This window comes from Hyperolius riggenbachi, chromosome 3, assembly GCF_040937935.1.
Source record: "Hyperolius riggenbachi isolate aHypRig1 chromosome 3, aHypRig1.pri, whole genome shotgun sequence".
NCBI lineage: Eukaryota > Metazoa > Chordata > Amphibia > Anura > Hyperoliidae > Hyperolius > Hyperolius riggenbachi.
Genome location: NC_090648.1, coordinates 382,089,870 through 382,114,801, shown reverse-complemented (window position 1 = coordinate 382,114,801; position 24,932 = coordinate 382,089,870). Strand labels below are relative to the sequence as shown.

The 24,932-nt window shown below is 45.5% G+C and overlaps 1 protein-coding gene across 9 annotated transcripts in view; it reads left to right on the top strand.

Moving 5' to 3' along the window:
- The window catches only part of LOC137564051 (pleckstrin homology domain-containing family A member 5-like), a 272,573-nt gene that overhangs the window by 234,794 nt on the left and 12,847 nt on the right, over positions 1-24,932 (top strand). For 8 of the 9 annotated variants that reach the window (XM_068277357.1, XM_068277358.1, XM_068277355.1 and 5 more), the window contains 9 exons: positions 4,035-4,136; positions 6,130-6,232; positions 11,946-11,992; positions 14,590-14,710; positions 14,851-14,966; positions 15,145-15,354; positions 15,810-15,938; positions 18,448-18,542; positions 20,376-20,509. In XM_068277357.1, coding sequence (XP_068133458.1) covers positions 4,035-4,136; positions 6,130-6,232; positions 11,946-11,992; positions 14,590-14,710; positions 14,851-14,966; positions 15,145-15,354; positions 15,810-15,938; positions 18,448-18,542; positions 20,376-20,509 — 1,057 coding nt within the window. Of the gene's footprint in view, positions 1-4,034; positions 4,137-6,129; positions 6,233-11,945; positions 11,993-12,311; positions 12,504-14,589; positions 14,711-14,850; positions 14,967-15,144; positions 15,355-15,809; positions 15,939-18,447; positions 18,543-20,375; positions 20,510-24,932 lie in introns of all 9 variants that reach the window. The other variant, XM_068277364.1, reaches the window with a different exon arrangement.

The following is a 24,932-nucleotide window of genomic DNA, read 5'->3' as shown; positions in this document are numbered from 1 at the left end:
TGGTACATCAGTTCTAAAACATCAGAATACTGCAGCTTCCTGCTCAACCTGACCCCTCTTAGTCGGTCTGTAGCCATACCTCATTATAGGTTGAGTCAGCAGTAAGACATGGCTTCAACTGACTTATGCTGGGATTACACCATACAATTTTTTGTTAGATTTTTCTGTGATGCTGGAAATACACGAGTCAATCCGGAGTTGACTCCCGCCGCGTCCCCGCCGCTGTCCGGATCGATTCCCGCTCGACCCCGCTTCCTTATCTTCCGCTCGTTTCCCCGCGGGTGGGGATCGATCGGGGAATCGATCCAGCGGGTCATCAGACCTGTCGGAAATTATCAATCGAGCCATCAGCGGCTCGATTGATAAGGGCGCATAGACCCGTGTATGCCCAGCATTAAGGTGCATACACGCACTGCGGCCGCCAACGACGGGTCCGTCAGACCCTCCCGCTGGGCGGACTTTCAGGCGACAGTAGCGAGTGTGTATGTGCTGTCGGCAGACTGATGAGGCTGTTTCTGAATGGTCCACTGAGCGGATCGCTCAGAAACAGCCTTATCAGTCCGCCGACAGCGCGTACACACGCGCTACTGTCGCCTGAAAGTCCGCCGAGCGGGAGGGTCTGACGGACCCGTTGTTGGCGGCCTTAGTGCGTGTGTACGCACCTTTATGCTGGGCATACACAGTTAGATAGTGTCCCGGTATCGAGCCGGCGCTTCACCGTTCGTCCGCGCAGATCGATTCCCGCAGGCGCTTCTTATCAGCGCTTGTTTTTTTTCTATTGTCCGCCCGCGGGGATCGAGCGCGGTATCGATCCACCGCGGTGATCGGACAGGTTGGATCTTCTCAATCGAGCCATCAGCGGCTCGATTGATAAGAACTATCTAACTGTGTATGCCCAGCATTTTTATGCTGGGCATACACGGCAGCTTTCTCTCCTTATCAATCGAGCCACTGATGGCTCGATTGATAATATCTGACAGATCCGATGACCTGCCAGGTAGATTCCCCACTCGATCCCCGCCGGCGGACAATAGCGGGGAATCGAGCTGCTGATAAGGAGCGCTGGCGGGGATGAGCGGGAATCGATACGCGCGGACGAGCAGGGATGCGGCGGGAGTTGATCCGGCGGCTAATCGACCACCGGATCGACCCATGTATGCCCAGCATTAGATTCTCTAAGTTCAACATGTTGGAAATGTATCTATCTTACCATCTATCTGCCGAGCAATTAGGCATTGTTCTACTCAGCAGGAGATGACCAGAAGACAACGCACCAGAGATGACCAGTCTCTACAGAAAATAATCTAATTATGCATTCTAACAAAAAATCTAGTGCTGGGCATACACGGGTCGATCCGGCGGCCAATTAGCCGCCGGACCGACTCTCCTCGCCACGTCCCCGCTCGTCCGTGCGTATCGATCCCCGCTCGTCCGTGCGTATCGATCCCCGCTCGTCCGTGCGTATCGATTCCCGCTCGTCCCCGCTCCTTATCAGCCGCTCGATTGTCCGCCGGCGGGGATCGAGCGGGGAATCTACCCAGCAGGTCATCGGACCTGTCGGATATTATAAATCGAGCCATCAGCAGCTCGATTGATAAGGAGAGAAGCTGCCGTGTATGCCCAGCATAACAGAAAAATCTAACAGAAAATTGTATGGTGTAATCCCAGCAAAAGTAGTTACTTTCTCCCTTCATGCAGTGGCGGCTCTACACTGGGGCAGTTGAAGTAACACAGCCTAGTTATCTGTGTGCTAGGCACTGTACATACACATGTCTATCTCATCATGTCACATGTCACCTCAGATGTCCTTTTTAATAGGCAAAATCTGGTTTCTTTTAAAGCGGACCTGAACTCAGAAGTTCCTCTCTGCTCTAAAAGATATGCAACCACATAATAACCTTTAAACTGGACCTGAACTCTTGCACAGGACAGTAAGAAAACACATAGACATGCACTCTGTATGTATTTAGAGCGTTAAGCCTGTCTAATTCCCCCTCATCTGTGTCTAATTACAAGTTGTAATTTGATCTCTCCCCATGTCAGCTGACTGCCACATCAGAGTTAATAGGTAAACACAGGATGTTAACAATATGGCTGCTTCCATGAAAGCAGGAAGTAGAAACAGTGCAGATTTATGGTAGGATTTGTATCAGCTGTAATAAAGAAATGTTTTTCTTTAAAGGTTGTTATGCTGTTGCGTATCTTTTAGTGCAGAGAGGAAGTTCTGAGTTCAGGTTCGCTTTAAAGAAAAACATTTGTTTGTTACAGCTGATATAAATACTGCAATAAATCTGCAATTTGTCTACTTCCTGCTTTCATAGAAGCAGACGTATTGTTAACATCCCATGTTTACCAATTAGCTCTCTGCCGTGGCAGCCAGCTGATACAGCTGAGGGAGCAAATTACAACTTGTGCTTAGTCACAGATGAGGGGGAATTTAACAAACTAAACTAAATATATACAGGGTGCATTTCTATATGTTTTCCTTCTGTCCTTTGAAATTTAAGTTAGGCAATAAATGGTATCATCCTTATTCAAAAATTCCTGTCTCTAAATAAAAACAAGCTCTCTGCTGGAATCCGCAGCAACATAGATGAGGAAGCAAGCATGGAAAAAGCACTGTTTCTCCCTCCTGCTTCCCACCCACTCCTTAGCTCAGCCTGTGTGATCTGTAACACAGGAGAAGCTTGCTTGTGACAAAGGATTGAAGCATGTTATGTTGTTGATTTTCATCACTTTGAATTTGCCAGTAATGTATTGCTCATGCTGGTATGTGGCTTTCCGGACGCCATGCATGTTTGTGTAGAAAAACGCATTTGTTTTCCACTGCAGTTCTGTTGTATTAAGCTGGCCACTAATGGTCCAATTTCTAGCGAAAAATCGTTCGAGCGATCAGAAATTCTGATTGGATTGGTTGTAAATAATCTCCGTTGGTGGACACAATCGATTATGAACGAGTGAAAAAAATGTCGCCCGAAAGAATTTTTGTCGTACGAAAATTTGGATTTTCTTGGTGGTCGTGATAGATAGGAAGCAAAGATTGGTTAGTTGATGGTGTAGTGAACGATTTTTCATCCGATCAGAATTTCTGATCGCTCGAACGATTTTTTGCTAGAAATTGGACAGTTAGTGGCCACCTTTAGATAGATAGATCTGTGTGTTTGTAAAAAAGCAACATGGTGTCTTTTTTTTCTTTTCTTTACATGAAAAATGCATTCGGTGTAAACCAGCCCCTTGATTAACTTGAGCGGCCAGATCTAATGCATTTTCATGTACTGAAAAAACTGAGACAGCCACATGTAGTAGAAACTGGGCCTTACGGAAGCATCAGCAAACTGCTGTCCAAAGTTTACTCAGCGATGAACTGTAATAATTTAAAGAATACCTGAAGTGAGAGGGATATGGAGGCTGCCATATTTATTTCCTTTTAAACAATCTAATGGCATCTAATTCCAACATCTAATCTATTAAATTGAAAAACTTTGCCTCAATCAATTTTTGGTTGAAATATGCTTTAGCAATACTTGTTGCAGTACTGTTAAAAGGTCAACAATGCCTATTAGAGCTTGGGCAGTATCCTATATATTTCAGTACGAGGCGTCCAGTACAGCTATGTATTTTCTGTAGCGCCTTTAATTGTCTATGTTAAATCAAGCTCTTTTTCTGCTAGTGCAATTTGGTGTTTTTCCCTGAAACGCAATCACAGGCCTGCTGCATTTTCGGTGCGTTTGCGCTCCTATACTATGTATAATAGCACAGGAAAATCACGTAGCAATTGCACTGCTATGCTATTTTTCGGCAATTCAATCGATTTTCCTGCTGAGTTCCCCCTTCCTGAGTTTTTTTTCCCTCTGCTCCAGTTGTTTTAAAGAAAGCACAACTTGAGCAGAAGTCTGCTTTAATATCAATAGTGTTGGCCTCAGTCTTCACCACAACAGGTTTTGTAGGCAGCTTGACTCTGCATAGCAAACTTAATGGATACAGATACCTATTTGGCCCCTTAACCATTTCCCAATGGCTTATACCTTGTGCAGGAGTTGGAACATTCTTGGAGAGACTATGACCAGTTAGAGCGAGAAGTCACCACGGCCAGGAATCAGCTAAGAGAACGTTTGGAGCGGCTCGGAGAGGTGCAGGTATGGTGAAATGTGCCCCATCCGCAGAAGAAGAGCAAGATGCAATACTGTGCGCACAAAGCATACACAGAATACTGAAACAACAATCAGGTGGCATATATAACTACATATTCCTCCAAAAATGTATCAGATATACAGACCATACGATGTACCACTCATAGTAGTTTATGTAAATATCTGCTACTGCCAACAGTGTGGCTCTAAACTCCCTCAACTCTGAGTCTGGTGCACCCTAGCCCCCCCCCCCCCCCCCTTCCCTGCTCAGCAAAGGCTCTGGGTCTCCTAGTGCCCAGTGACAGTGGACAAGCCTTAGGTGTTTTAGCATACAGTCCTGACCAAAATTGTTGGTACCCCAGAAATTTTTCCAGAAAATCAAGTATTTCTCACAGAAAATATTGCAGTAACACGTTTTACTATACACATGTTTTTTTCCATTTGTGTGTATTGGAACAAAACAAAAAAAGGAGGGAAAAAAGCAACACAGTACATGGTGGAGGTTCAATGATGATTTGGGGTTGTTTAGCTCCCTCTGGCACTGGGATGCCTTGAGTGTGTGCAAGCCATCATGACATCTGAGGATTGCTAAAGGATTTTGGATTAGTGTCAGAAAGCTGGGTTTGTGTCCAAGATCTGGGTCTTCCAGCAGGACAATTGTCCCCACACATACTTCAAAAAGCACCCAGAAATGGATGGCAACAAAGCGCTGTGAGTTCTGAAGAGGCCAGCAATGAGCTCAGATCTAAATCCCATTAAACACCCGTGGAGAGATCTTAAAATTGCTGTTAAGAAAATTCACCCTTTCAATAAGAGAGACGCGGAGCAGTTTGCAAAGGAAAGGTGGTCCAAAATTCCAGGTGAGATGTGTAAGAAGCTTATTGATGATAATAGGAAGCAACTGATTTCAGTTATATTTTGCAAAGGGTGTGCAACCAAGTATTAATTTAAGGGTGCCAATAATTTTGTCCAGTCCATTTTGGAGTTTTTGTGTGACATTAATGTCCAATCTGCTTTTTTTTCCTCCCTTTTTTTGTTTTGTTCCAATACACACAAGGGAGTAAACGTGTATAGCAAAACATGTTACTGCAATACTTTTCTGTGATAAGTGCCAACAATTTCGGCCATGACTGTAATTTGTCTATTCGGTCTGACTAGAAACACATTTGTAATGCTCAGCTGCTGCTCTGTCTTGATATTTAAATCACACTTCAGGGCTATCACCAGTTCCGTCGACTGAATGGCTTGTTGATGTTTATAGCATCTCTGTACTGCTCCATGTTCTGTTCTGCCAATTTTTCATAGTTCTACTTAAAGAGAACCCGAGGTGGGTTTGAAGAATATTATCTGCATACAGAGGCTGGATCTGCCTATACAGCCCAGCCTCTGTTGCTATCCCAAACCCCACTAAGGTCCCCCTGCACTCTGCAATCCCTCATAAATCACAGCCACGCTGCTGACAAACAGCTTGTCAGAGCTGGCTGTGTTTATCTCTATAGTGTCAGTCTGCTGCTCTCCCCGCCTCCTGCAAAACTCCAGTCCCTGCCTGCATCCCTTCCCTCCCTGCTGATTGGAGGGAAGGGACGGGGGCAGGGACCGGAGCTATGCAGGAGGCGGGGGAGCAGCTGAGACTGACACTACAGATGTAAACACAGTCTCACAGCACGGCTGTGATTCATGAGGGATTGCACAGTGCAGGGGGACCTTAGTGGGGTTTGGGATAGCAACAGAGGCTGGGCTGTATAGGCAGATCCAGCCTCTGTATGCAGATAACATTCTTTAAACACACCTCGGGTTCTCTTTAAGTGCACAGAACACACAAGGTTCCACTTGTACAGCTATCAGGCATTGGATACATACAGAGGGCATCCTGCAGATCTCACCAGATGAGTTTCCTTCCATCTTAGAGCATTTCATTTTTTCAAACACCAAGTGCATAAATTGTGTATATACTGCTTTTACCCAGTGTATGCTGATGATAAACGCTTGGTTTGTGCAGACAGAAACAGCTGGTATCCAGCGGGCACAGATGCAGAAAGAGATCTGGAGGATCCAAGATGTCATGGAAGGACTCAGCAAACACAAGCATCAGAGATCGGCAGGTACGTGGAGAACATCTGAGAAGGACACAGGGAGGTGCATGACTGGTTTTTTTTTTTAATAGATTAGACAGAGGAAGGTTACATTTCTCTATTTTCATTGATAATTTATGTTTGATCTTAAAGGGAACCTGAGGGGAAAGGATTTATGGAGGCTGTCATATTTATTTGCTTTGAAACAATGCACATTGTCTGGCTGCCCTGATTATGCTCTGCCTCTAATACTTTAGACCCTTTAGACAAGCATGCAAATCAGCTGTTTCTGACCAAAGTCTGACCAGATTAGCCACATGCTTGTTTCATGTGTGTGATTCCTACACTACTGCAGCCAAAGAGATGAGTAGGACTGCCAGGCAATATGCCTCTTACCTCAATTTCCCTTTAAAATGAACAGTAATTTTAAGTCTCAAATGAGTAAAGAGCAACGCCCACAATTCATCATTTCAGGACACTGAATGGACTATTTCATAATAACTATTTATTAACCCTGAAAAGGCAGGAATACATTCTGAAACACTGGTTTATAGCACACCTACCGGTAATAGCCTATTCATTGTATAAAGCTATATAATCAAACTTGCAAACTGCTTTTTTTTTTTTTTTTTTTTTTAGGCTGTTTTGGAGGCGCTAGTCTAGTTTAGGGGACCCAGCAGGAAACCTCATAGGGAAATTCCACTAAAATGATTGGGTGGTCAGCACCCTCTTTTTGCTTCATGCTACATACAGTGCTGTGATTGGAGAACTGTTCCCTATGAGGTTTCCTGTTGGGTTCCCTAAACTAGACTAGCGCCATTTTGGCCTTATCTTTGCAAGGTATCGATTGTTAATCGATGACCCTGCTCTAGTATGTGAAACTGCTGCCTTGGCTGGCATGGCCCACCTGCTGATGTTCCTTGTCTACATGCTGCACTTATATTTGCAATTCATTAGATTTGGATATAGTCAGGGCCGGATTTACCATAAGGCACTGTAGGCATTGTGCCTACTGGTGGCTGTTGATGGAAAGGCGGCTCACTCTCCTCCCCAAGTGCCTCCCTCCTTCCCTATGCAAAGTCCTGATGAGAGTATAAATGAGAGGTTACTCACCCTGCTCTCTGCATTCCACTGATGAGATCTCCCTTCAGTCAGGGTCACCTCTAGCTACTTAATAGGTGGTTCTTCTAGCCACCTAATGCTAAGGGACACCTAATAGCTACCTGTGCTGGCAAGGGAAGTAAGAGAGAAGTGACAGCTGGGACAGCCAGTACATTTGCGGTGCAATTAGGTTGGGGTTTGTAGTTTCATGGAGGGTGAAATCTGAGGTGGCAGTACAGCTGTGCCTGTAGGCTCCTGTGAGGTAAATCCAGGCCTGGATGTGGTACTGGTTTCTTGGTGTTCTTCCTGCCACAGACTGTTTATTCATAGTATGTGAACATCATTTTTTTTTATACTGCATAACACATACTGAGTGGCACATCTTTGATTACTGTTGGGCTTTGTAATTGCACTCCCGCTGAGTAGATATCATTAAATTTGACTGTCAGCCCCAATGCAGTGTGCTTGTGCATAGATAGATTTGTAATGGCTTTGTGAAAGGACATATAGGGCTCGATTCACAAAGCGATGCTAACCCAGTTAGAGACTTTAGGCGTGATAACCATTTTTATCATGCCTAAACTCAGTTTAGGCATGATAAGTTTAGGCATGATAAGTTTAGGCATGCTAAGTTTAGATCGCATGCAAAGTCCCGCACGCAAAGCAGCGCCATTAAACTCTATGCAAAGTGCACCAGACTTTGCTAGCCCAAAACTTTTGATCAGCTGTGCACTGCGGTGCTAACCCAGTTGGTGCTTAACCACTTGCCGACCGCACGCTTATACCGTGCGTCGGCAAAGTGGCAGCTGCAGGACCAGCGACGCAGTACTGCGTCGCCAGCTGCAGGCTAATTAATCAGGAAGCAGCCGTTCGCGCGAGCGGCTGCTTCCTGTCAATTCATGGCGGGGGGCTCCGTGAATAGCCTGCGGGCCGCCGATGGCGGCTCGCAGGCTAAATGTAAACACAAGCGGAAATAATCCGCTTTGTTTACATTTGTACGGCGCTGCTGCGCAGCAGCGCCGTAAGGCAGATCGGCGATCCCCGGCCAATCAGCGGCCGGGGATCGCCTCCATGTGACAGGAGACGTCCTGTCACTGGCTGCACAGGACGGATAGCGTCCTGTGCAGCCTCGATCGCCGGGGGGGCAGCAGGTAGGAGAGGGAGGGGGGAATTTCGCCGCGGAGGGGGGCTTTGAGGTGCCCCCCCGCATCACCCAGCAGGCAGAAGAGATCAGACCCCCCCAGCACAAAGGGGGGCAATCTGATCTCTCTGCCTGCTACCTGATCTGTGCTGGGGGCTGCAGAGCCCACCCAGCACAGATCAGTAAAAACAGCGCTGGTCCTTAAGGGGGGGTAAAGGGTGGGTCATCAAGTGGTTAAACTTATCACGCCTAAAAACTTATCATGCCTAAACTTATCACACCTAAACTTATCATGCCTAAACAGAGTTTAGGCGTGATAAAGGGCTTTTCACCAGGGTGCTAACTGTTAGCACCGCTTTGTGAATCAGGCCCATAGAGTGATGATACAAGGTACCCAGTTAGTGCAAGGTTTGAGTGAGGTATGGCTTGTGGGAGATATGATACACTATAACAGTTACACGGAACCAGAATCGCCAGGATTTTTGTGAAAGATCTAAACAAACCCAGAAGCCCCCTACTAAAAGATTATTGCAAAGTCCAGTCTTGCCTTCTTAACCTTCTGGGGACCGCCTAACGCCAATGGGCGTGACGAAGGCTGCAGCCCCAGGACCGCCTAACACCAATTGGCGTCAGACCCTGGGGTGGGGATTTGCAGGCGATCGCGCGCGCATCTCTGCATGAATGACTGAAAGGCGATCGCCGCTAGGAGACTGTTAGACGGCGTCTTTTATAGCCGTACATCGCTGTGATCTATGGCAGCGTTGTACTTGGGACAGCCGTGTGACACGGCTGTCCCCCTGGGAGACATGACAGCTGAAGCCTATGACAGCCGATCACGCTGATTGGTTGGCAGAGGGAGGGGGGAATATAAAAAAAAAAAACAGGAAAATGTATTAAAAAATATTTGTATAAAAAAAAATAAACATTGGGGAAGTGATCAGACCCCACCAACAGAGAGCTCTATTGGTGGGGAGAAAGGAGGGGGGGGGGGGTCAATTGTGTGCCGAGTTGTGCAGCCCTGCAGTGAGGCCTTAAAGCTGCAGTGGCCCATTTTGTAAAAAATGGCCTGGTCTTTAGGGGAGTTGAAGTCCATGGTCCTCAAGTGGTTAACCTGCTGAGCGGTCTGGACGAGCTCAGCTCGTCCAACACCGCCAGAGGCTGCCGCTCAGGCCCTGCTGGGCCGATTTTTGTCAAATAAAAAGCAGCACACGCAGCCGGCACTTTGCCAGCCGCGTGTGCTGCCTGATCGCCGCCGCTCTGCGGCGATCCGCCGCGAGCAGCGGCGAAAGAGGGTCCCCCCAGCCGCCTGAGCCCAGCGTAGCCGGAACAAAAAGTTCCGGCCAGCGCTAAGGGCTGGATCGGAGGCGGCTGACATCAGGACGTCGGCTGACGTCGATGACGTCACTCCGCTCGTCGCTATGGCAACGATGTAAGCAAAACAAGGAAGGCCGCTCATTGCGGCCTTCCTTGTTTATTCTGGGCGCCGGAGGCGATCGGAAGAACGCCTCCGGAGCGCCCTCTAGTGGGCTTTCATGCAGCCAACTTTCAGTTGGCTGCATGAAATAGTTTTTTTTTTATTTAAAAAAAACCCTCCCGCAGCCACCCTGGCGATTTAATCAGAACGCCAGGGTGGTTAAAGAAAACCTGAACTGAAAATTAAAACTCAAAATAAACATACACAAGTCATACTTACCTCCCGTACAGTCTATTCCTCAATCTCTTTCTCCTCTCCTGTGTCCTGTTTGTCCACTGTGATCGAGGGAATTCTCCATCCTCCATTTTGAAAATGGCCATTACCCCAGAACAGCTTCCTGGTCAGCACACAGTTAAACTGTAACATCGCCCACTTGAGCCATAGGGAAACATGGACATTACCTGGCACATCAGTTGTCCTCTCAGCTATAACTGACAGTAAATTATATATAGCTGACAGCAACTGATATATTTCCCTTGTGACAAAATGTTGTCAGAACTGGAAGGGATCGTTGTCAGAAGAAAATGGTGAGCTTCTGAGAGGAACTGATGGCAAGGTAACTGTAATATTCATTTGATGTTACCTCATGTGTTGTTTTTTTTTAAATAATTTTTCTCAGTTCAGGTTCCTTTTAAAACAGTGAGTAGTTACACATGCATCTTCATCTACAGAATATCTCTAACAAGTCTAAGCAGCAGACCCATATATAACCCACACCTTGCACTACGGTAGCTGGTTATCCTGTATCATTCTTCCCACCAACCCTGTCAATAGAGCCATAACCAATCTAATGAATCTTCTGCTCACTGGGTACCCCCTTTAAAACCTCTTTCACCAGCTCATCCATAGAACCACACCCAATCCATACCTTGCACTGACTCTAGGTTCCCTGTAGCACCTCACCCTGGTGCAACATCCATTATCCATTTTTGCACTAACTTGGGTGTCTTGTATTGCCTTTTCCACGGGCCCACCCACAGACTAATATGCAGCCCACATTTTGCAATGACTGGTACCCTGTATCACCCCATCATCAGCCTTGCCTATAGAACCATATACAAACATTGCACTGGCTGGGTACTCTAATCACCTTATCACTGTCTCCAAAGAGTAATATCGAATAGGTTGTCGGGGTACTATTTAGCACCCCTCACTCCAGCCCCACCCATAGAGTAACATCCAGTCCATACTTGCAATGACTTGGTACCCCGTATCCCCTTTTTCACCAGCCCTGTCTATAGAGCCCTATCCAGTCTATACCTTGCTATGGCTGGGTACAATACAACACACCTCTCTCAAATCCAGCCATAAAGTTTTTATTACTATTACCATTATGTATTTATCTATTGCCTATATGCAGCGCTTTACAGAATGTGTCGCTTACAATCTTATCCCCACCATAGTTATAGTTTAGTGTCCCTATTGCGGGGGGGGGGGGGGGGGTGCATGTTTTCATGCAACAAGCATGTTTTTAGCATGTGGGAGAAGAGTGGGGGGGGGGATATAGGGAGAACATACAAACTCACAGCAGATAGTGTTAAGGCCAATATATGAACATTAGGACTGTAGTGCTCTAAGTCAAGAGTGCTGTCCACTATGCTAACATACCAAGCAGTGACTAGGTGCCACCATTTCTCCAACCACCTCCACCCATGGAACCATATCCAACCCATACCTTGTAGAGACTGCCCTGTTCTATTACTCTCACTAACTCTGCCCATAGAGGCATATCTAATCCATACCATACCTTGACTGGGTGCCCCTTATCACCCCTTGCAAGCCTAACCATAGAGCAATGCCAAGTCTATGTCACTGACTCTGTTCATCAACTCCCTCAGCTCTGTATGGTCTACTCCACGAGCCCTGTCTGTAGAGCCATATTGAGTCAATACCTTGCTATAAGTGGGTACCATGGGAATACTTATTAGCTGCTCAGACATTACCAGCACTTTCATTATCAATGGAAGGTTATTGGAGTCTACACCTTGACTGATGACTGATTGATTGTTGTATTTGTCCCTTGGCAGGTACTTCTGACTCCAACTTACTTTCTTCAGGGAAGAGTACTAGTGAGGTAAGTGATGCCGCAGCTCTTCTATAGCAGGTTCTTATCCGATTATGAAAGTATGAATTGAGACCTAGATATGAGATTTTTTATATTTTGGAAGAGAATTGGGAACCATAAAATATGGGTTTCTGGTAAATGGGCACTAGGAAAGGTGTGATGTATGTTTGAGGCTTGCTTAGTATACATCAGTAGGTAGATTTTAATAACACAAATGTAAACATGCATTGGTTTGTGAATAGCAGATAGATTTGTTCTCATGTTGTGGGGGGAGGGTGAATGTATGATACTACCGTTCTCTATAAACCGCCTGTTCTGCAATCTCCAGGAGGAGGAGCTAGTCCCACCGCGCCCTCCGCTGCCTCGATCCTATGACTATTCCAATACAGTTCCTGTTCTTCCCCCTGTACCCAGTGACAGCAGCTCATCCTTGCTGTGTTATAGCCGGGGCCCTGTCCAACTCCCCGATGACAAGACCTCTCATCATATCCAAGTTTATCAAAGAAATGGATCCTATTGTGTAAGAAGCTAAGCTGGCCCCATCACACTGCCATGCCCATCCCATGTCATTGTCCAGCGCGTCCCCTTTTCCCCGCTTTGACTTTTAGGTGTGACCACCCATATCTCTGTGTCTGTTTTCCTACTGTAGCTGTATAAGAAGTGGCTGCCTCCATAAGCTGTGATCTTCATCTTCATCTGCTTATGTTGTGCTAATCTCCCCTCCTAAGCAGATATCCAGGACACTGACTCTATGTAAACAAAAGCTCTCTTCCTATTAAAGCCTTTAAGTGCAGAAAATTTAAAGTCAATATATAGGCATAAAGAAAACTTAAACATGAAATGTTTATCTGATGTGAGCATTAAAGTGCCTTTTTAGCTTAGGGCTCATTCACACTGGGTGAGTTGCAGTTAGTTTTAACTCACTGCACATAGTGTGCATTTTTCATGAGAACATGAAAGTCCATAGACTTTAATTTTATCATTCACACTACAACAGTGAGTTGCTGTGCAGTGCATTTTAATTCGCCAAGAGTGACTAAAACTCATGGAAATGCACGCTATGTGAGTTTTAGCACATGGATTATGCAGATGAGCCCAGCTGAATCAGCTGGTTTCCTATTCCTCTATGTCACTTCACTCTGGTTTGACAATGCAGTAAAACTCATGGAAATACACAGCGACTCACAACCACATTCACACCCATTCATGAGTTTTTATCCATGCATTTTAACTCACTGATTAGTGTGAATGAGCCCTTATACATTTCATCAAATACAATTATTTCATCAGTTTCCCCAAAGTTTTTTACTGGTCAAAACATCCAAACAGCTAACACCAATGTTTGTTGAAACTACTACAGTGGTGTATAAGACTTGCTGTTGTTAAATTGAAGAGCATGATTGGATCTGTGTATCTGAAGATCAGTGGGTTTTTCCGTACAAGCCCAGAGTGCAGCAGCTGTACCCAGAGGTCATTGTTATGTGCAGAAGCATGAACACCCTGCCCCATTGCCAGCCTGAAGTAGATGCAGGGCATGCCTGTACAGAGTGTGAAGTGCCTGTACAGAAATTACGTACAGAGGAACTCTGATCATGTGATCAATTCATTAATTGATAAGTCTAGGTATGTTACTGCTTTATTATAACTGAAATGTATTTTAATAGTTTAGGGAACTCTAAAGATATTTTTATTGTAAGCTGAACTTAAGCTACATGTGAGATACAATTTTGCTTGAAACAAACTTTCCTGATATTTCAGGTAACCGTTTTTTCCCATCTGTTTACAGATAAGCTGCTTGGCTCTCAGCTAAGCAGACTATTTTATTTTTTGAATAGGAAAGGCGGCATGAACAGGTGGCTAAGAAACAGTCTACTCCTCTGGTTTCTAAATTATTTCATCTGTCTCAACACCTTGGGAATAAAGATACAAAAGTATCACAAAGAACTCCAATGATTTGAAAATAGAACATAACCTGTTCCTTAAGTATCACAAACGTTCTCTCCCCTTTAGAAAACATTGACATGATATAGTGTAAAAACTTAAGCCAAAGAAACAGGATTCCAAAGATGATCCATACAGCGAAGGCAGGTCTGTCTGCAATGCTCAGAGGTTCATAGCTGATGTAATTATCAATTACAGCAAAATAGGCTTTGTGCTAAACATACAGAATTATATCTCAGTGACTGCAAATAACCTGAAAACTCAGCGGATTCTTCCAGTAAATAAAATTCAGGCTGACCAACAATGCTGGTCAGGTCTGAATCCATTTTGTTGGCTACTCATAAATGTGCTTCAGGTAAACTTTTCAGTCTAGCAACAGTAGATTAAGCAAGCCCGCGTTGTTATTTATGTGAACATAAGATGGTTCCATGTTGCCGTTTTTATGTAACTTTCATAATGTGGCTGCTTTTATTGATTCTTTTGGTGTAGTTACTACACTGGATGGAATGAGCAATATTTGCTGATATTTTATTTACATCATCATTGTCATTGTGTGTATGTTCTGCTTCCCTTTATAATGTTTTGTGGTGTTAATGAATGTGTTTATAACAAAGCAGGACATATCTGACATTAGATATTATCACTCAGTAATGGTTCCCTTTCAGGGTCCAGATTACAGACTCTACAAGAGTGAACCTGAACTCACCACTGTGGCTGAAGTTGATGAATCAAATGGTGATGACCGAATTGACCTCTCACTGGACATAGAAACTGCTACGAACAAAGGTCCATTATAATATTCTTTATATAAGTGGGAAGTGTCCATAGGGACACTGAAGGACAGTACACTACCTTCTATATATAGAGCGTTCTTTGTGCAATAACAGCCAGGAGAGACACTAATGCAAGGTTTCGGTTATCTTTAGGTTCACACTTCCCTGTGGGGGTTGTCCCTCCAAGAACCAAATCTCCTCCTCTTGAATCTACTACAATAGCATCTTATGTCACCTTACGAAAGACCAAGAAGCCAGAGATAAAATCGGTATGTGGGCTGTTCTGGTTTTGGCTTCATTACAGGTAGCTTCTTGTCCTTGAATAGTGGAATTTTGTCTCCTGGAAAACAGATCATTGGCACATAGGCTCATTCATGTTTGCACGTCTATGGCCTAGTAATCCTTCTCTGTATCCAGAATTTCTGACTCTTGTTTCCCTTTTCACAGGACAGGCCTCGTAGCGCTGTGGAACATCTCTGTGTAATGGAGAATCCCAGACCTCGCATGACTCTGGAGGAGCAGCTGGAAAGAATGCGGCGACACCAGGCTGCATGCCTCAAAGAAAAGAAAAGGGGGCTTTCCTTTCTGGGATCCACTGATCCATCTCCTTCCGAAAGTCCTTCCTTCTCTAGAGAAAATTCTATAAAATTGACCCAGGTAGGAAAAGGAGCTCTACACAAAGCTAATCCATCAAACACCGCTGCAGATTATCATGTAATTAAATGGGCAGCTCGGTTGCATAGTGGATAGCACTTTCGCCTTGCAGCATAGTGTCCCACGATTCGAATCCCAGCCAGGACACTATCTCCATAGAGTTTGTATGTATCTCCCTGTGCCTTTGTGGGTTTCCTCCCACATCCCAAAAGCATACAGGTAAGTCAATTTTCTTCCCCCTAAATTGACCCTAGACTACGATACATACATCACATGTACATACATAGACTTATGACTATGGTAGGGATTAGATTATGAGCCCCTCTGAGGGACAGTGACAAGACAATATACTCTGTACAGCGCTGTGTAATATGTTGGCGCTATATAAATACTAAATGATAATACATGAGAATATAATAAATTAAGATCCATATAAGTAATAGAGCTCCCCTCTGCAGGTCCAAAGGAAGGAGAACGCAGTCAGTGATGTGAAGGTCAAAGAAGAATCTGAGCCAGAGCCTAAAGACACTGTCGCACTAAAAGAGGAAGCAGGAGCCGACAAGTCTCTGGTGCTTACTGATATGGAGGTGGGTGAGGCTGAGGAATCTCCTGTCATAAGGAGGTGGGTAGGTATGAACAGTATCTTGGGATGATGAGGTAAATTGGGCTTGAGGAATTTTCTGGGATAAAGAGTTAGTTGGAGCTAAGATGTGATGAGGTGGGTAGAAGGCAGGATTTCCTCTGATAAGGATATGGTTGTTTAAGATTTGGAATGAAGAGGAGGGATATTGTGGGATGAGGTCAGTGGAGCTATAGTGCTTGACATAGATGGAAAGGTGAGATCTCTTACGTTAAGGAAATGAGTGGAGCTGTATGATTTGGAATAGGTGAGGAGGGTAAATATCATATGATCATTTTGTGGGTGGAGCTGTAAGGGTCTGGGGTGTGGAGGAGGATCCATGGTAAATTGAAAGCTATCAGATCTGGAAAAGGTGGAAAGGAGGGGTCTCCTGTAAGAAAGAAGTCAAAGCTGAGGAGTCTGGGGTGAAGAGTAAATATGTCCTGTAATTAGGAAGTAAGACTGTAGAGTCTATAAGGACAACTGAAGTGAGAAGAATATGGAGGCTGCCATAATTATTTCCTTATAAACAATATCAGTTGCCTGGCAGCCCTGCTGATCTATTTGGCTGCAGTAGTTTCTGGATAACATAACACTAGAAACAACCATGCAGCTAATCTTGACAGATCTGACAATAATGCCAGAAACACCTGATCTGCATATGCTTGTTCGGGGTCTATGGCTAAAAATATTAGAGGCAGAAGATCAGAGGGACAACTGGTATAACTTAAAAGTAAATAAATATGGCAGCCTCCATATCCCTCTCCCTTCAGTTATCCTTTAAGGGAGGGGGGGATAAAGAATCTCCAATGATAAGGAAAGAGGTAAAACTGTGCAGAGTTTGAGGTGGGAGAAGGAGTCTCTTTTAAGCTGGCCACTAACGGTCCAATTTCTAGCGAAAAATCGTTAGAGCGATCAGAAATTCTGATCGGATTGGTTGTAAATAACCTCCATTGGTGGAAACAATCGATTATGAACGAGTGAAGAAAATGTCGCCCGAATGAATTTTCGTCGAACGAAAATTTGGATTTTCTTGGTGGTCGTGATAGATAGGAAGCAATGACTGGTTAGTTGATGGTGTAGTGAACGATTTTTCGCCCGATCAGAATTTCTGCTCGCTCGAACGATTTTTCACTATAAATTGGACCGTTAGTGGCCAGCTTTAGTAAGGAAGGAAATGAGGTTGTAGAGTCTGAGGGGGGGGGGGGGGGGAGAATCTCCTGTGATAAGGAAGTGGATGGAGTTATAGGATTAAAAGCAAATCTGGAGTGAAAATAAACTTGAGATAATGAATTCTTTGTGTAGTATGGATAATAAATATAACATTAGTAGCAAAGAAAAGAGTCTCATTGTACAGGAAGAGTTAAAGAGACTCTGAAGCGAGAACAAATCTCGCTTCAGAGCTCATAGTTAGCAGGGGCATGTGTGCCCCTGCTAAACCGGCGCTATCGCGACGCTAAACGGGGGTCCCTTACCTCACAAATCCCCTCCGAGCAGCCGAGGGATCTCTTCCGGATAGAGGCAGGGCTAACCCCCACATGCGTCTGTCAGCGGCAGCGCGTATTTCCGCCTCTCCCCCGCCCCTGTCAGTCTTCCTTCGCTGAGAGGGGCGGGGGAGAGGCGGCGATGCGCCGCTAATAGGCGCGACTAGAGGCAGGGCTGCAGCCGTTAGCCCTGGCTCTAGGAGCATCAAAATCTACGACCAATTTGGTCGATGATTTTGCGGGGGGGGTTGGGGGTGAAGGGACCCCCGTTTAGCTGCGGGATAGCGGCGTATTAGCAGGGACACACGTGCCCCTGCTAACTATGAGCTCTGAAGCGAGAATTATTCTCGCTTCAGTGTCTCTTTAAGGTGCGTACACACGCACTACCGCCAGCAACGACGGGTGCCGGACCCGTCGTTGCCGGCAGTAGTGCGTGTGTACTCACCTTTAACAAACTTGCATGGTTATCTATGCAAAAGAGATACTCTGAGCTGTTCACCAACTTAGTCAAACTCAGTCCTGTTTTCTGAAGAGCTTAAATGGCCAAGAAACAAGGAGCGCTTTAGATAAGGTTTTATTACAGGAAAGTTCAAAGAGCCATTAGCTCTGCTCTGTTTTACAGCTTAAAAGACAGATTGTGGATTCTAAATTGTAACTGTGACAGTATAATATAATTTTATAAATAAAGCTGTATAACTAAAAATATGACTGCTTGTAGGATACATAATAAACACAGAGCAGTGGGTAAATGGAATTTGATTTATGACTGACAGTCCCGCTTTAAGGTGTGGAGGAGAGATCTCCTGTTAAAGTTGTAGTGTCTGGAGTGGGAAGCAGTCGTCTCCTGTGATAATTAAGGGTGAACTGTGATTTGAAATCGGTGAAGAAGTAGAGTAAAGAATTGACTGATTAATATAGATTGTGAGGTTGGTGCAAATAAGGATGTGTCATGTGCAGATAAATAACATTTTATCACTCATCTTCCACCTGCAGCCTGTCTGTTCTGCTGCTTCTTCTCCCAGCGATGCCAAAGACGTGACTGAGGAGCCGGCCACTACAGAGCCTATACCAGAGTCGCCAGAGAAATGGTGGGTGCCCAGAATAGTCTCCTGGAAAATTGCTTCCAAATTATTTTAGCCTGCAAGCCATAAGCTATTCTCCCAGTCTTTATGGAAATAACTGACATGAATAGGTGGGAAACATGACACACACCTATGTATCACACTGTTTGAATTAGGGTTCATACATTTGGTTTTAATAATTTTATTTAGGCAATTACAACAGAATTCCAAAACAGATGAGCACCAGACTTGCTCCATACAGAGGATTGCAAACAGACAAGAAATAATATTCCGTATGCAACATTAAAGAGACTGAAGCGAGAATAAATCTCGCTTCAGAGCTCATAGTTAGCAGGGGCATGTGTGCCCCTGCTAAAACGCCGCCATCGCGCGGCTAAACGGGGGTCCCTTACCTCACAAATCCCCTCCGTGCAGCGGGGGATCTCTTCCGGATAGAGGCAGGGCTAATGGCCGCAGCACTGCCCCACGCGCGTCTGTCAGCGCGTATCTCAGCCTCTCCCCCGCCCCTGTCAGTCTTCCTTGGCTGAGAGGGGCGGGGGAGAGGCGGCGATGCGCCACTGATAGACGCGACTAGAGGCAGGGCTGCAGCCGTTAGCCCTGCCTCTAGGAGCAGCAAAATCTACGACCAATTTGGTCGTTGATTTGGCGGGGGGGGGGGGGATTGGGGGTGAAGGGACCCCCGTTTAGCCGCGGGATAGCGGCGTTTTAGCAGGGGCACACATGCCCCTGCTAACTATGAGCTCTGAAGCGAGAATTATTCTCGCTTCAGTGTCTCTTCCGAGCATGACCCTGTCGTGCCTGGCGAATAAACTGATTCTGATTCTTTAAAGCCTAGATGGTTCTTGGCCGAGTCTGTTAGTCAGCCAGCCAGTTAGTATGTGTCCAACGGCCTTCAATCGTCCTTGATGCGTTGGCTAAAAAAACAGACTGATGTTCATTTTTTTTCCTTTATCCTTAGGTTTTATTATGGAGAGCCCCCTACTTCTCGTTCACCCCCCTTTCCATAAGACAATACATGCATCCTTCTGTTTCCCCCTAGCACTTAAACTAAAACAGTACATGCATCCTCTCTGACCTTTCTTCCTGTTTCCTTGCCATAGGACAATGCATGTGGCCTGCTGCTTCTTCTTCATCTAATCATAAACCATTACTTGCAGCCCCTTGCTTATCCTTCCCTTCCTTTTTCTGCAGGTTCAGTACTTCAGCTTCTCCTGTCTCTTCTCCCTTTCCCTCTACAGTGGACAGGATATGCAGCCTTTTTCTTCTCCACTCTCTCTTGCTTTTTCTACCCCACCACCATCTCTCAAAACAGTACATGAAACCTCAATTGCTCTTCTACTCTCCGTGAGACAATTCATGCAGCCACCTGCCTCTTTCCACTGCACTCTTTATTCAACAATAGTTTAGTCTTTGGCCTCTCCTATAGGACAATTCATGCAGTCTTAGACACTCCTCCCCTCTTCTATCCATAGGACAATACATGCAGCCTTTTCTTTCTTTCCCCTCCTTTCTGTATAGCACAATACATATGTAGCCTTCTGCCTCTCTTCCCCCTTCTCTATAGAACAATATATGCAGCCTATAGCCTCTCCTCCTTTGCCGCTCCATAGAACAGTACATGCAGTCTGCCTTTCCTCCACCTCCCCCATCCCCAATAAGAGAGCTCCTCCCTCTCAGCCATGCTGAGTTTTTATGAACTGTGACACAGCTGCTCTTTACAGAACCTTAGGTGACAGGTATTGCATGAACAGCTTGAGGACTGTTAAACTACTAGTAGGAGATGTGGAATCCATTTTGTTTGTTCCCCCTTTGACTAAAGCTTCTGTGCTACTCTTCCAGTTTACAGGTTGTGACTGCTGTCTTGAAGCATAAAGGTGATAGTGAAGAAGTCCCAATAGAGGAGGAACGCAGCGGAATCCTCTTCTCCTATGACTTTTCTGCAGACACACTGAGGAGGCATGTAGCATTAGAAGGTGAGGATGCCTATCCTTACATGCAGAACTATTCCACGTGTGCATGTTTGGGCTTTGTTATAATACAAGTGTGTCTGACATGATATAAGTGGGCCTCAAAGCCCACACATGGGTATTACAGTTGTGGAGGTAACCCTACCATTACTTTCATAGGTGTATAGCATTATATTGTAGAGGTGGAACCGATGAGATGCCAATACATAGTCTCTGTTAGTGAAATCACTTCCTGGTGCTTTAAATGCACATGTGACCTATTCGCCAGTTGGTACTTGGCCCCACCTCTTCTGCATACTTCAATGCAGTATAATGGTAGTTACATGCTGGCACCCAATATGGACTCATTTCCCCATAGACAAGCATTTGGATGTGCAGCAATAGGAATGAGGCAAGGTTTACTAATCTGCCCTGAGTGCATGCAAATACCATTCCAGCTACAAATCTTTAGCTGATGTTAAATAAGTCAATTTTGAACTCGATGGACGTAAGTCTTTTTTCAACCCAAATAACTGTTACTTTAACCACTTGTTGCAAAATGGACGTTTATAAACGTTCTATTTCTGCACCTTTCAGCTCATGGCATGAGATAGTTAAGATACTTGGTCAGATGCTCAGACACTTTCTGCACTACAGACTTTCACTGCTATAGGCTGCAGGCTTCCCAGAGGAATTGTTAATGCCTAACCCCATCATAGCTTAACAGAAAGATGGAGCAGTTCAAACAGCAGAAGCCCTACCTACAGTCATTAAAGCTAGAGCTATGCTCAGATACTATGTAATTGTCACCTAGATCGATTGTTAGTGATCACCCTTAAGCAGGCCATACACTCATTGATTCCTCTTGGCGATATACCGCCGATTTGATCACTCTGATCGGATCGGTGAGAAATCGCTGCAGCATTTGGCCTGCTCAATCCAGTGATTTTTGTCCAAAAGCATTTGATTGGTCTAAGTGGAAAATTTAGGCAATATCTGAATGTGCTCCAATGCTAGAAATCGACGGTAGTTTGGGGGCGCAACGCTAGCAGCGTTCAATTTGGCAACCGACAAGAAGGCACTCTCACCTGTTTGCTGCACGGTCTAGTCTCTGCTTCTCTCTGGCATCTTCTTCACTTCCTTTCCCCATGCACCTGTGTGATGTAATGCAGGGGATAGACACTAAGGGCCTCTAGCTCCCCTAGTGTATGTCCCCTGCATTACACTACCAGGCCTCAGGGACATGGAAGTGAAGAGGAGCAGTTGGCAGGGAGAAGCAAAGCCTGGGACCACATGGTGGACAGGTTAGAAGGGGGGGGGGGGGGGGGGGGAATACTGCGACCTTGGCAGGCACACAGATTTTCAGTGATTTCATGCTGAAACTGATTGAAAATCTGCATACAGTGTATCAGAGGCGGATCGAAGAGGGATCTATCGGCTGGCTACCAGTGTATGGCCACTTTAAGTGATGGTTTTAGAAAAGATTGCTGTAGAGACAGGCAAGTAGAATGTTCTGTTCTATGGGGAGGGATTGAAAGGGGTGCTTTTTGCTTAGTGATCCAGCATGGTAGATCAATAAACATCAAAGTGGCACCTGTACTGATTTTAGTTTTCTGCCAGAGGAAATTACAGATGGCTGGCTTATGGTGACGATTATCACCATCTGATAATCACCCTTTGAATCTAGCATCTGTCAGTAGTTTTACTCCTGGTACTTGGATGGTTGGATTATGGTGACAATAATCTAGCATCTGTAGGTAATTCTACTCCTGGTACATGGATGGCTGGTTTAAAGAGAATCTGTATTGTTAAAATCGCACAAAAGTAAACATACCAGTGCGATAGAGGACATCTCTTATTACCCTCTGTCACAATTTCGCCGCTCCCCGCCACATTAAAAGTAGTCAAAAACCGTTTTTAAAAGTTTGTTTATAAACCAACAAAATGGCCACCAAAACAGGAAGTAGGTTGATGTACAGTATGTCCACACATAGAAAATACATCCATACACAAGCAGGCTGTATACAGCCTTCCTTTTGAATCTCAAGAGATCATTTGTGTGTTTACCTTCTGTCCCCCTGCAGCTCTCATCTACTGAATACTAGTGACAGGCTGATCGTTTCTTCCTGCAGACAGCTCTGCCCTGTCTGTAATTCCTCAGTATGTTTCAGCCAGCTCCTTTCACAGCCTAACAGAGGAGGATTTTTATCCAGCTCTCTTCTCTCACTGATAAGAGAGCAGAGATGCTGCTGGCTTATGTAAATAACACACACACTGGAGTGTGCATAGAGGGGCCTGGAGAGGGGTGTGCATAACAGATCAGCACAGAAGAGTTGGCAGCCTTCCAGACACAGGGCGACAAGTCCGACAGGGGAAAGATACATTGATTTATTACAGAGATGGTGATAGTAGAAAGTGCTGCAGTAAGCCAGAGCACATTATAATAGGTTTAGGAACTTGTAGGATGGTAAAAAAAAGGATGACATTTTTGTTACAGAGTCTCTTTACGGTGATGATCTAGCATCTGTTGGTAGTTCTACTCCTGGTACTTGGATGTCTGGTTTATGGTGACAATAATCTAGCATCTGTACTTGGATGGCTGGTTTAAAAAGAACCGGCCTGAACGAACATACAAGCTATGCTTCGTTCTTGCCGATATGAGGGTATGTTGGTGCCCGGGCTCCTTGTTGACTGTGGGATACCTGGGTCGGCCGTGTTGGAAGTTAGGATTTTCTCACTGCACATTGCCAAACACAAATCTTATGTGGATAATAATGTGGTATTTTGAGGATCATTTATCACTTGTCCTGGGGGGATTGAACAATATACTTACTAATGTGGGTTGGGTTCATTAGGAAACCCCTGGGTTAATGTGTATTATAATTGTGCTATATATTTTCTCTGCCATCTGTATAGTTTCATGGATGAGGTTTACAAGGATGAGGCCTTTTGACATAATACATACCTATGGTTAGTGGGATTTTTACCGATGGCTGTCTCCAATGTTTTTTCCCCCTGGCTGGATTTGGAGGATGTGGTGGCTGGTCTCACCCGCCGCCTCCGGCGGCGGTCCGGGCGGGGCTTAGCGGATGCATCGGGATGGTTGCTTTTGCACCTTCCCGCTGTGTCTGCCCGCTCCGCCCCGCTGCCCGGCGGGTGTTCGGGCGGGTGGGCGTGGTTGTGTTGACGCATCGGGTATGTTGCGGATTGCGCCGCCCCGCTGTGTTGGCTGGCCTCGCCCCCCCCCCCCCCGCCCGTCACTGGCCGCGGGTGGGGGTGGGCATGGCTTGCGCCTTGCTTTCCGCCCGCTGGGGGGAATAAATTGGAGGCAACACGGGGAAGTGACGTGTCTCCAGAGGAAGCCGGAAGTCCGGCGAAACCGGTCGAGGGTACGCTTGTGCTGCGTCCCGACCTAGGCACCCCCTCACCGTGGACCTGCCTGGCCGTAGGCCTCCATCAAGGCACCCTGTCTTCCCAGTGAATCCACAGGGCTTCCAGCCCCACCAGTCCTTTCTGGATACCAGCACTTGCCAAACACTGATTTCAGCGGCAGGAGACGTAAGCAGCCCTATGGGCATCAATTGTGAGAGACTTTCTATGCTACACACACAGGAGAACTGTTTCCTGCGATAAACTATAGTGCTGGCTGCATTGATGCTGATGCTACAATGAGCCACTGATGCCACTATCATCTGTTTTGAATTATGCTTGAGCTATATGTTTTCACATTACTGTGTGTGCTTTACCGCATGGCTTGCTGCATTACATGGCTGCCTGGAGAGGTGCACTCTGCTACTACACCAATTCCTGACTAACCGCTGAGCTTCTCTGGCTTGCTACAGCTGCTGGACTGTATTCATTTCCTTTGAATTGCATGCCTCAGATCAAGCGTTCCTCATGGATCATACTGCTTGTTGACAAACTGCATGTAGCTTGTTGGCTGACTTTTTTCACCCTGAGCTCAGATGGACGATCAATAATTGCTTTTTATCAGCAGTGAAGCAGATGCATATGCTTCACGTTTTTTTCTGTGATCCTTTGGGGAGTGGTGAGCTGGTAGTGGGTGGATGTGGGGGTGGGGTGGTCCGTTAGGTGGGGAGGGAGGCTGATGGGACGAGGGCACATTTTTAATGTGAATTTTATTGAATAATGTTGATTGATAAAGATTTTGTATAGATTTGTTCTAAATCAGTTTGTTGGTGTTTGTTCATTCGGATCATAGCCACTTAAGTATATCTCGCAATGTTTGATTTATTACAGAGATGGTGATAGTAGAAAGTGCTGCAGTAAGCCAGAACACATTAGAATAGGTTTAGGAACTTGTAGGATGGTAGAAAAAAGGATGACATTTTTGTTACAGGGTCTCTTTACGGTGATGATCTGGCATCTGTTGGTAGTTCTACTCCTGGTACTTGGATGGCTGGTTTATGGTGACCATAATCTAGCATCT